General features: G+C 49.5%; 1 protein-coding gene across 3 annotated transcripts in view; it reads right to left on the reverse strand.

Moving 5' to 3' along the window:
• Akt2 (AKT serine/threonine kinase 2) overlaps positions 1 to 12,499 on the reverse strand; it is a 47,702-nt gene that overhangs the window by 6,284 nt on the left and 28,919 nt on the right. For all 3 annotated transcript variants that reach the window (XM_087907422.1, XM_048440370.3, XM_085693988.2), the window contains exons 5-7: positions 4,921 to 5,065; positions 4,386 to 4,517; positions 720 to 785 (exon numbers count right to left, since the gene is read on the reverse strand). In XM_087907422.1, the coding sequence (XP_087763548.1) occupies positions 720 to 785; positions 4,386 to 4,517; positions 4,921 to 5,065 (343 nt within the window). The remainder of the gene's footprint in view (positions 1 to 719; positions 786 to 4,385; positions 4,518 to 4,920; positions 5,066 to 12,499) is intronic.

Genomic DNA, 12,499 nt, shown 5'->3' on the forward strand with positions numbered 1-12,499 from the left:
GCCCTGCTTGGGCCACAGGGGTTCAAATGCCAGGCATGTTCACCAGAGAAAAATACGGTCTGATTCTCCAGAGCTGTCTCATTAGCGCCCTCCTTGTCGAGTAGGAAGACACACACAGAGCTGTGCTCACTAGCACACGAACCCGAGTGACAATGGACTGAGTGCTTACTCTAAAGGTAAGACAGACAGGCTGTCAGTGCACAGCTGTCCTCAAACTGTATCCTAAGAAGTCCTTCAGAGGATTCCTCACCAACCCTCGCCAATCCCTCTGCTCACAAAAACCATAAACTATGTGGTTCTGTCTTCTACATTGAGGTATCTGATAAAATCTCATGTGAACAAGCACCGTGCCTTCATAGGGCAGCATCCTTAACCTAGTCCTCTAAACTGACAGGGACGTCACAGAGACCTCGGCCTCAGAGCTGCCTTCCACGTCTCCTCAGCAGGAGTCAACAGGCACGCCATGACAGCATGTTTCTGTCTACCTTAAAACCAAAACCAAAAAGCAACCTTCCCACTTTGGCCAGCTGGGCTGGGCAACCCTCACTTCCAAAGACGGCTGCCATGCAATTATCACCAGGGCCTGGTGCTCAAGCAGCCTGGGAGCCCAGTGATGCTTTGCCTGGCCTACCTGGCCTACACCAAAACTGGGCTTACAGTGGCAAGGCTTTAGTGCTTTCCTAGAACTTTGCCCGAGGGTTGGCAGGGAGAGAACTCACAGTAAGGAAGGGATGCCTGGTGTTCTGCAGGACCCGGCTCTCAGTGACTGTGTGGGCAACTTCATCCTGTGAACAGACAGTGCAGTTGAGTGGCAGGGACACAAGCCAACCTGTAGCCACCACGGAACAAAATCCAGGTGAAACTATGCCCACCCTGGGAATCAGAGTGGCGGGAGCAGAACAGGACTTCTCACGTCCTGACCAAATGGCAGCCCAGATAAGGGTGGTCTCAACGCAACAGTGAACAGCTGCTATGACTCTACGATGAGGAGATGGGGCTAGCACCACCCGGGCCCAGGCCAGCCACTAGCATTCCACTGTACCCAAATCATCAAGGACCTAAGGGCCCATGTGTGCTGGAGACTTGGTTCCCACCTACTGCACTCTTGGGAAGTGGAAGGCTATGGGGACATAAAGCATGATGGGAGGAAGCTAGGTCACTACAGGTATGCCAGTCCTTCTCTCTTTCCTTCCCAGGCCCTCTGCCATGTGCTCCTATAATGATGTATAATGTCTCCACAGGCCTAAAGCCACACAATACTGCAGTCGGGAACTGAAAGGTGTGAACAACCAGAACCTCTCCTCCTCACACACTGCCTACCTCGGCCTGCCAGTTACCCAGCACTGCCATGCTCAGCCTGCCAGTGACGTGGCAATGACATGTAGCCTGAAAGTGGCAACAGCAGACAGTATGCAATCTTGTCCCCACTTCCCAGGTGGGAGAGCACCTTAGAGAAGGACCTGGCTCTAGTTCTAAGCAGTACTCCTCAGGGTGGGGTCCGACACCATCCACCTCCCAGGGAACTTGTAGAAACACAAACTCTTTGGGTCCACTTTGTCAGAAACTCAGGGTGGGCACTTGAGAGGTGGGGAGGACATTGCCTCACAAGTTGAAGTTTGGTGTTTGCCCAAGGGCAGAACTGCAGGAGAGCTTCCTGATGCCTCCTTTTACTACTTCAACAACCTGGACGAGGGCTTACACTTGGGAGACGCTGGGTATCAGATCACTTCTGATTATTACAAGTGGGGAGGCTGCTGGTACCCTCTGCGTGCACAGCTGGGGATGCTAACCTTCCTATAACGAACAGAACAGCCCCACTCTGAAGAACAAGGCCCACAATACAGTGCTGAAGCTGACAAGCCCTGCCCTGGATCAATTCTATCAAGAGTCTATAAGTAGTTTTGTTTCTTCTTGCAGAGGACCCAAATTCAATTCCCAGACACCATGTTAGTCCATTCATAATGGCCTGCAACTCCAACTCCAGGAGACCTGGCACCCTCTTCAGGCTCTCACAGGCAACTGCACTCTCCCCACAAATACATACAAGTAATCTTTTAAAAAATTTTTAAAAAATATACACAGGTGGAATGATATGTCCAGAATATACCTGAAAATACTCGATACTCTAGACTCAAAAAAAAAAAAAAAAAAGAGCTGAGGGGCTGCAAAGATGGCTCAGTGGTTAAAAATGTTTGCTTCCAGAGGACCCAGGTTCAATTCCTGGAACCCATGTGGCTGCTCACAACTTAACTCTGGTTCCAGGAAATCTAATGCCTTCTTTTTGCCTCCTTGGGCATTTCACATATGGTGTATAGACACACATGCAGGCAAAACAACAACACAATTAAAAAACAAAAACAAAAAAATAAAGGAAACAAAACAGCCTATAGAGGACAGGTGGCCCATGCACTTATAGACAGCAATAGAGAAGCAGAGTTGTTAAGAACACAGGCTTGTCTCAATGGGAGGGATGAACACCAGCTTCCCTCCAGAAGGCTGGAAATGGATGTGTTAGTCTGCTATTCTGGAAAGTCAGGTCTCACCCAAATCCCTTTTCTCCCGAGTATGGTTTCTCAGTCAATATAACCCACTCATTGTTACAGAGAGGGCTCGTGTACTCAGCAGTAGTAAAGCACTACTAAGCTTATTACAAACCCTTCCTTTCACTGGCACTGGTGGTACACTCCAGAGGCAGGGACAGGCGCATCCTTAAATTCAAGGCCTGATCTACTGAGTGAGCTCTAGGACAGCCAGGGCCACACAGAGACCCTGTGTCAAACAAAACAAAATAAAGCAAATGAAAAGTCCCTCCTCCCTAGAGCCTTGTCTTGAGCACTGCTTCTCTCGTAGGCAAGGCCAAAGGTGCTCTGCGGAAGGCGTGTACTAGAAAAGGAGTCTTCAGTTTTGCTGTGTTAACTGTCACAAGGATACCCTTTCCCAAAGTTGCACGGTGTTTAAATTTGTCAAAAATAAACCAGGGTCATACTCCCCAAGTCTGAGCCAGCCAGGCTAACTAAGTTGTGATGAATCAGGTTTCCTTCTTTCCTGTGGTTCCTCTCCCTGCTGGCCACAGCACTTGCAGGGATCCCCAAAGAAAGTGAGAGCAGAGTCAATGAAACAAGGTTCAATACTGGTAACTGCTTAACAATCACAACCATACAGACAGTCTAATTGTGTTTATTTTTCCTTCTTAAAAGTTTCACCCAAGCATGGTGACTCATGCCTTTAACTTGAGCACTTGAGAGGCAGAGGCAGATTTCTGAGTTTGAGGTCAGCCTGGTCTACAGAGAGTTCCAGGATAGTCAGGTGTATGTGAATTTGGAATCTTCTATTATAAAAACTTTAAATAAGGTTAAAAAACAACAAGAGGGGCTGGAGAGATGGCTCAGAGGTTAAGAACACTGGCTGCTCTTCCAGAGGTCCTGAGTTCAACTCCCAGCAACCACATGGTGGCTCACAACCATCTGTAATGAGATCTGGCGCCCTCTTCTGGTGTGTAGGTGTACATGTAGGCAGCACACAGTATACACAATAAATAAATCTTCAAAACAAACAAAGCCAAGAGAACTGTTTTGGCTGGGATCAAATCCAGGCACGTGCACTAGTGGAGCAAGCTCCTGCCCGCTGAGCTCTCCCTGTCATACTTCCTAACAGCACCTACTGAGTGCAGCTCAGGTCTCTGGGGCTCAGGCTTTTCTCCTCAGACAGTGATCCTGAGCTTGGGACAGAATGTGTGGGAAAAAATAAGGACACAGCATCAGATGGCAGGGGCAAATGTCCCAACCCTGAAAGAGCTACCAAGTATGGTCCAGCACCATATAGTAGCTCCTGAGGACACTGGGGTATGGTTCAGTGGCACAGAACTTGCAGGGGTAACTAGCAGACCCTGGGCTCCATTCTCAGCATTCTTCCTCACTCCTAAAATGGATGGCTCTTGTCATCTTAAGGTACTCATTCTGGAATGGGGCCTTGCGTATGTCTGTCACATGCCCCACTGCTGAGCCCTTTCCATCCATTACAGGCCACTGTTATGAACCAAGCACTAGGGCCCAGCAGAAGCAGCTGGATGGGCAGAGATCAGTTTTCCTAAAAACAGGAGGCTGCATGATAAGAAAGTTTCCTCTGCCTTTTAGTCCCAATAAAAGGTAGCCCGAGATGACCTAATGTTAACCATTCAGTTTTCCCTCTGTGTTCTGTTTCCTTGCTGCTGTTGCCGTCTGAACTGTTCTGTCCTGACCTGGAAGGAGCACTCTTTACAGAACTGAGGCTGCCCTACTTCACAAACCACAACTAAAGCCAATCAGGTCTAACCTAAAGTTACTACAATGCTAGTTTTGGACACTCCTGCTGAAGTCTCCTCCCAACCCCGGCCCTCAGTGGCCCACCTTGGCAATGATGACCTCCTTCCTCAGGATCTTCATGGCATAATAGCGGCCAGTGGCCTTCTCCCGCACTAGGATGACTTTGCCAAAGGTGCCTTTACCAAGAAGTTTGAGATAATCAAAGTCGTTCATGGTCTGTGGGTAGGGAGAACACACAGCCTTTGGTGTTTGGCATTTGGTCCATGGGATGACAATTTAACAAGGAAGAGGACACTCAAAAGACACTATGGCTCAAGGTCTTCATGGGGGACTGGGGAAGAGGAAGTAGATGGCAACTCTTGTGTGCTGGAGCTACAGGCAGGCCTAGGCTTTCCCAGCATGAGCCTTCAACCTCCCCAATAGATTCAGAGCACTTTGCCCTGGCACCGTCTCTCACCCCATGAGCACAGAGCAGCCCCACAACAACATCCATAACCAGAAGTCACCCTACACAAGGAAGTCATGAAGACCCTTGCAGGCCCCCTGTACATTGTGTGGAAACCCAGGCAGGCAGGTTTGCTACAGCCCCAGCCCCTGGCCACTTGCCACCAGCACTTACCACTTTGGCCCGTGCCTTGTTGACAGCCACCTCCATCATCTCAGACGTGGAAGAGTCACTGGGGGAGCCACACTTGGCATCCTCACCCGGGACCCGCTGCTTCAGACTGTTGGCGACCATCTGGATAGCCCGCATCCACTCTTCCCTGTATGAGACACAACACAAGTCCTGAGAATTCCTCCATGCCCAGCCACAGCCCACTGCCCACAAAGGGCAAGCCGATGGCCAAGTCCCTTCCAGCACTTGCTGAGATCCAAGGCTGGCAGAACTGATGGGTCTTGACTAAAGTCGTACAGGCTCAGGCTGCAGAGTGCAGCAGAGACATAAAGACAGATCTGCCACCTTCTGAGGTGCACTGCAGGGAGGAACCTTAAAGTCAGGGAATGTGGAGATGATCAAAGGAAAGATAACACTTTGTGTGAGGTCCTTGAGACTAAGAAGTCACACTGAGCCTTGGGGTGAGACAACCAGCGCTATCTTGAACTACTTCAGAGCAAGTGAGAAGCTCAGACTTCCAAGCTACTGGTGTTTTGTGCAAAGAAAGCAGAAAGAAAAGGAAACCTCAGTAGTCAGAGCAGCCACAGATCTTATGAGGCAAGAGCTGGCCAGCGGGACCCCAAGGTGCCCAGCCAGTCAGGCACAAGGAAGAGAAACTGGTGGAGTGGAGGTCAGTTCCAGTAGAGGGGATGACTGGAGGATAGAAAGCTGGTGCTGGCACTCCTGAGCTAGAAGGTGTCTTGATCTTTGCAAAGCATTCTGTCTGTGAGGTGGTGCAAATGACCAGAGTTCGCACACAGACATATGGCTGCATAACACTCGGTTTTCCACATCCTTCATTTTTGACCAGCAACAGAGCAACTGTAGGGTGCCTGAACCTCTGTGTAGTTTGCTTGTGTCTAGAAAAGGGCCTGAGAATGGTGGGAAACAACAGCATGTCTTTCTGAAGGTGGCATCTTAGTAACAATGGAGCAAGGCATCAGTGTCTTGGGACTGTTGGGGGCACAGAAAAGGCGTGAGTGTGTATGTGATGATACTCTGTAGCTAAAGGCTGACACAAGTCTGCACAGACTTGAGATGACTTAAAACACCTACACGAAGAAGGAAACAGTGCACAGCAGTCTGGAGGTCTGTGCTCAGAGTTAGACAATGCTCTCCTCACATGGGGCTCAGAAGGCACAAACATTCCTTTGCAACAGTTGAGGGTGGGGGGTGACTTGGGAGTCCTGGTTGTCCCCAGGAAGGGGAATTAGAAAGCAGGGGATCAGAGACAGCCTCTAACAAATGCAGAACACCTACTTCCCTCCCCACATCACAAAAGAGAAAACTGAGACTCAGGGAATGTGGTTTAGTGGCAGAGTACTTGTCCATCATGCCCAAGGCACGGGCTCCTTCCTAGCACAAACAACAAAACCAGACCCCCACCCCCACCCACACCCCCCCAAAAAAAAACCTCAGCAAGAGGGCTCCAAGCCTGGTCACTGGACTCTCAGATGACCTGTGCCCTTTCCTAGGGCCAGAAGGCAAGGGAGCTCCTGCTCAGCTCCAGCCTTGCTGAAGCAAGCAGAAACAAAGCTGAGAGGTTCCTGTTACCATCTGGAGGGATCTGCCTTCCCCAACTGGCCTTTTACCTGTGAGGTCACACTCTGTGAGAGATGTGTGGACTGCACACCATGCTCTATGGGACTGGTGTATGGACAATGCTAGCACACTGTTCCTCCCTACCCAAGAGACTGGAGGCCCCCAAACCCCACAAGGCAGGAACTGACATCTGCTCTTTGTTTTTGTGAGACGGTGGCTTGCTATGGAGCTTTTAAGACATGGTTTCTCTATGTAGCCCTGGCTGTCCTGAAACTTGCTCTTTAGATCAGGCTGGCCTCAAACTCACAGAGATCTGCCTGCCTCTGTCTCCCAAGTGCCGGTATTAAAGACATGCACCACTAACACCCAACTGGGCCTAGACCTTTTAAGTATCTGGCCTGAGCACTGCCAGTACTAAGATAGATATGCAACACCAAGCCCAACTTCTTCCCATTTTCAATGGGGCATGCTTCTAGCAACTACTTCTAGCAAGTAGTTGGGTACTTGGTAGGTATAAAGATTCAGGTGGCCACAAGTTCCCATTGCCCTAGAGCCTTTACACAGTGAGGTCAGAGCGCACAGTGAGACCAGCACACACAGTGAGGCAGTGCACACAGTGAGGCCAGAGAGCATGGTAAGGCAGTGCGCACAGCGAGGCCAGTGTGCACAGTGAGGCAGTGTACACCCAGGCAGGCAGTACTAGCCTCTTCCCTCTAAGTTGATCCTCCAATCAGCATTTCTCAATCGGTTTTAACCTGTGTCCCCCTTGGACAAGTCACAGTCTAAAACCCAATCTCTATATCAATATTCTTGTTTTCTGAAACAGAGAGTGGGGCAGGGGCGGGGGGGGGGGGTGACACATGCTGCTTTAGATGACCATAGCTGTTCCCTTACATGTTTAAAATACTGACTTTGACACTGGCAAGATGATTCACAGGGTCAAGGCTCCTGCCATCAAGCTGACCACCTGACCTCAAACCAGGACTCACACAGTAGGGAAGAACAGACCTATAAGCTGTCCTCTGATATCCATACATGTGCTATGGTATGTATGTGTAAATGGGCTTGGTTTTTGTTTGTTTGGTTTTTCCAAACAGGGTTGCTCTGGAACCTGTCCTTCGAACTTACTGTGTAGAACAGGCTGGCCTCGAACTCACAGAGATCTGTCTGCCTCTACCTCCTGAGTGTTAGGATTAAAAGCATGTGCCACTACTGCCCAACTTCGTAAAAGGAATTTTTAAGATGTAGGTCTGTGTTAGTCGGTGGGCCATGCCTTTAATCCCGGCACTCGATCTCTGTGAGTTCAGGGCCTCGTGGTCTCCAGTGAAGCCCTGTCTCGGGAAATCAAAAGAAACAAAAATGCTGTGTGTGGTCTTTTTTTTTTTTTTTTTTTTTTTCCAAATACAGGTTTCTCTGTGTAGTCCTGGCTGTCCTGAAACTCATTCTGTAGTCTAGGCTGGTCTCAAACTCACAGAGATCTGCCTGTCTCTGACTTCTGAGTGCTTAGATTAAAGGTGTGAGCCACTACGCCTGGCTAAAATGTTTTTAAACACTATAACACTATTTAGTATTATGATGGCGGACTGGAAATCACAGACCTACCTAACAGGTATCGTTTCTTTTTTTTTTTTTAAGACAAGGTTTCTCTGTAGCCTTAGAATCTGTCCTGGAACTAGCTAGCTCTTGTAGACCAGGCTGGCCTTGAACTCACAGAGATCCACCTGCCTCTGCCTCCCAAGTGCTGGATTAAAGGTGTGTGCCACCCCCGCCCGGCTCTCTCACACAGTCTTTCATATACACAGATTTGAGACTCCAGACTAAGATACACAGTATGATTACTGCCTTTGTTGACAGGAAGAGAGCACAACTCAAGGGGCTGCTCCTAGTGAGACTGCAAATACAGAATGCAGAGCTACACCAGCAAGGACAAGGCTCGACTGTCCATGTTCATCCCTTCCAGCTCACGCTCCGCCTGCAGACAGGGCTGCTGAGCCTGCAAGCTCCAGGTCAGAAGGTACTAGCCTCCTGGAAGGTGTGAAGACACAGGGCAGAGCCTGAGCTAGACCATCCATCTGGCTGGAGCACAAGTGCATTTCCCAGGAGGCAAGTTGTGCTAACAGGCTCTCCCACCTCCTGACCAGCCACCAATTGGTTCCAACTGGGCCAAAGTTGCCAGGTTGCAGCACTCAGAATTCTGGAGAAAAAGTGAGGGCCTTGGTCCAGGACACTCCTCAAGGGTTTGCAACATGGTGTCTGGGGCAGAGGGAGCTTCCACCCAAAGTTGGCATTCCAGTGCCTTCCCTTTCCCCAAAGAAGCTGCAAGAAACCAAGGTCTTCCCAGTCAAAAGACAGCACTAGAAAATTAGCAGCTGTCAACAGCAGTTCCACAGTCACAAGTCATGCCTGGCCGGTGGGTGTCACACAATCACTCCTCCGTGTGCCGGGGACCTGAGTGTCTACCCAGAGAGAAGCTGAAGACAGCCCAGGCCTCAATCCCTAGCTGAGGTCCAGGAGGATGAAAAAGGATAACACTTCCTCAGGAATGTTCACAGACCAAGGGACACCATTCTCGGAGTACTGGAGTAAAGCAAAGGACACTTCCCCTGGGTTCTAGAGCCAGGAAGAACATCTGAGAAGCTATGCTTACTTAAGCATCACTGGCCAGACCCCAGGCCAGTACACTGCACTGGCTGGGAAGCTAGGAGCCAGGCCTGGGACTCATCCTGCTGCTTACTAGCCATGTGGCCCTCAATATCTCACCTCCTCCAGACATCTATCTCCTCCCACTGTGATTGAGAACAGACTCAGTAACTTCGATCACACCAGTCCAGTACACTGCTGAACATTCCCATCCAGACCAGGGACCAAACTCTGTGAAGGGGTAGGGCGTTCACTTTCAGCTTTTCTAGCCTTGTGCTTAATCCACTCTGCAGTGTTGGAGCAAAAGCACCACAGACGATTCATACACAAGTGACTGGACACACTCCAATCTAATTTGATTTGCCATATCAGCAAACAGGGCTGTAGCTGTCAACCCTACTGAAGCCATGACTTCTGGTTTATAGGATAAACAGAGGCACAGGAGAACAGAGGAAGAAGAGCTATTCTGAACACAAGGTGGTTCACAAAGCATCTAGCTTGTCTTGTCAAGAATATCAGCATCTCAAGGGAAAAAAAGAAATACAAGAACTAGATCAGAGTAAGCCAAAGACATGGTATGCACCTAGAGAGAATCCAGGTTTAAAAACAACACTGTCAGGTCTGAGCAGATGGTTTGGCGGGTGAAATACTTGTTCTGTAAGCATAAGACCCTGAGTGAAGAGCCCTAGCACTGTCTGTAACCCAGGTCAAGGGAAGAGACAGGAGGAGCCTAGGCCTTGCTGGCCGGCCAGTCTAGAAGAATCAGCAAGCTCCAGGTTCAATGAGAGATCCTGCTTTAGAAAGTAAAGTGGAGAACAACAGAGGTAGGCACTCTACACCAGAGTGTGTACTTATACGCCTGCATGCACTGGAACACACACACACACACACACACACAAAGAAAACTAGGAAAACTCAATCACACACAGATAATGCAGAGGGTCAGTACATATACATTACAAGTTAAGTATCTGTGGAAGTTTGAATGCAATTCGGCCCATAAGCTCATAGGGAGTGGCACTATTGACAGTGTGGCCATGCTGAAGAGTGTCACTGTGGGCATAGGCTTTGAAGTCTCTTTTGCTTAAGCTTCTCTCAGTGACACAGACCATTTCCTGTTGCCTGCAAGATACAGGACTCTCAGTCTATCTCCTGTTGCCTTCTGACCAAGATACAGCCAGCACCATGTCTGCTTGCATGCCGCGAAGTTCCCCACCATGATGACAATGGAATGAACCTCTGAACTGTAAGCAGGCCATCTCAATTAAATGTTTTATTAAATGTTTTTCTTATCAGAGTTGCCATGCTCATGGTCTCTCTTCATAGCAATAGAAACCCTAACTAAAATGGTTGGGACCAGAATGCGTCTATCTTGGAGTTCCTTGGATTCTGGATTCACATAGATGGTACTGTCTGGTCAAGCCTCCCCTACTGCAGAGACAGCCACTGTCCTCTCTGTGTAAAGGAGCCCATTAGTCTCCCATCAGCTTAATCTTATTCTACATGTGGGGAGAATGAGGAACACAGAGGCTGTTCCAAAATCTGGAACATCTGAGCATCATGAGGACATAAAGTTCTAACTTTTGGAGCCCTTTGGATTTCATATTAAGGATGCTCATCCTGCACTCCTCCAGTATGACAGTGGAATCCTGGATATGTAAGAGAAGCACTCAGCAGAGGGCGACTGAAGAGTAAATCACCAATAAGTATGAGCAGAAATTCAAGACCTGGCTTTAAATAATACAAAAGGGCAGGGAGGCAGCTCAGCAGGTGAAGGCACTTGCCTTTAGATCTGATGACCTGGGTTCAATCCATGGAACCTGCATGGTGGAAAGAGAGAGCCAGCTCCCTCAAGATAATCCCTGCCTTCCACATGCACATGTATTCATTCTCACACATCTCCCTCCCCCCCCACACACACAGAGAACTGAAAAGAAAAAGCGAAACAACAGCTAGATGTGGCAAGCAGGCAAAAGCTGAGCTGCAGAATTTAGGTGAGGCTCCTAGGCGCTCACTCTAAATTTCTCTGCATGAAAACCAGCCTGTGCTGGACATGGTAGTGGCGGTATCAGATCCAAAGAAAAGGCAAAAGGGACAAACAGCAATCTGCGACGCCTGTTGGCAAAGCAAGCACAGCACAAGCCGACTTCCAGGCTCCCCCAGTGTCACCAGCACCTGTTACACATTTCAGTGCCCATGCTAGCAGTGTAGGCCTTCTCACCTCCTCCCTACCCTATACTCCTCCAGCCTCAGGGCTTCCCTCCCCAGTGCTCACTCTCCTAAACCCTGCTATGTCAGCAATGCTCTCTCTCTCTGCCCCCCATCCATGGCCATCTATGGTCACCCCTCTATTCTAGACTCTTCTAGATGCCTCTGGTTAGTCTCTAATACCTACAATAAAAACCTTATCTTTTAACAGGTGGCGCACTCCTTTAATCCCAGCACTCAGGAGGCAGAGGCAGGTGGATCTCTATAAGTAATTTAACCTGTTCTACATAGTGAGACCCTGTCTCAAAAAGAAAAAAAGAAAGGGGAGGAGGGGAGGAGGGAAGGAGGGAGGGAAGGAGGGAAGGAGGGAAGGAGGGAGGGAGGGAAGGAGGGAGAGAGGGAGGGAGGGAGGGAGGGAGAAAGGAAGGAAGGAAGGAAGGAAGGAAGGAAGGAAGGAAGGAAGGAAGGACAAGAACAAAAGGAAACTGGCAAAATTGGCAGAATGGCTGTTAGGGCCCAGCTAGAAGGTGGCAGGGAAACATTCCAAAGCCCAGAGCGGGAGTCAGAGCATCTAGGTAGCAACTATCCAGCAGTGGTTCCTGCTTTCCCACCCTGCAGTCCCCATATGCACACTCAGGACAGCCAGCAAGCTTGGGCCTGCATGAACAAGACAGTGAGGACAGCATGGGCCTTCTCCACAGTGGAGGAACCGCCCTCTTGCTCTGCCTCTGGTTCTGCCTTTGGAACCAAGAGCTTGGTCTCCAGGGCAGGGCCAACCCAGACGCCTTCTCTCCATTAGCAGAGGGTGCTAAGGAAATAAAGAATAAGAAGCCAACCTTCATCTTGGTCTTAACAAACCCTCATCTTAGCATAGGACTCTCAGCTACTGAGGACAAGTTGTCTTGTAAAATGAAATAAGATCTCACTGGCCAGTGGCTGATGCCCTCTCCCAGGCCTCAGCCGTTGGTGCCAGGTACTGCTGCCCCAGGCTTCCTGTTTATCATCCTCTGAATCTCTTAACAACCCTATGACAAACCCCAGCTTACTAAGCGCCTGCCAAGCCCTGCAGGGATCTCCACTCAGAGCCAAAGAGGGCTGCCAGCTTTGGGCGCCTCTACTCCCCCCCCACCTCCCAACAGCAGTCCCCGATTCT

The sequence above is a fragment of the Myodes glareolus genome, chromosome 1, assembly GCF_982192425.1.
Source record: "Myodes glareolus chromosome 1, mMyoGla1.1, whole genome shotgun sequence".
Classification (NCBI taxonomy): domain Eukaryota; kingdom Metazoa; phylum Chordata; class Mammalia; order Rodentia; family Cricetidae; genus Myodes; species Myodes glareolus.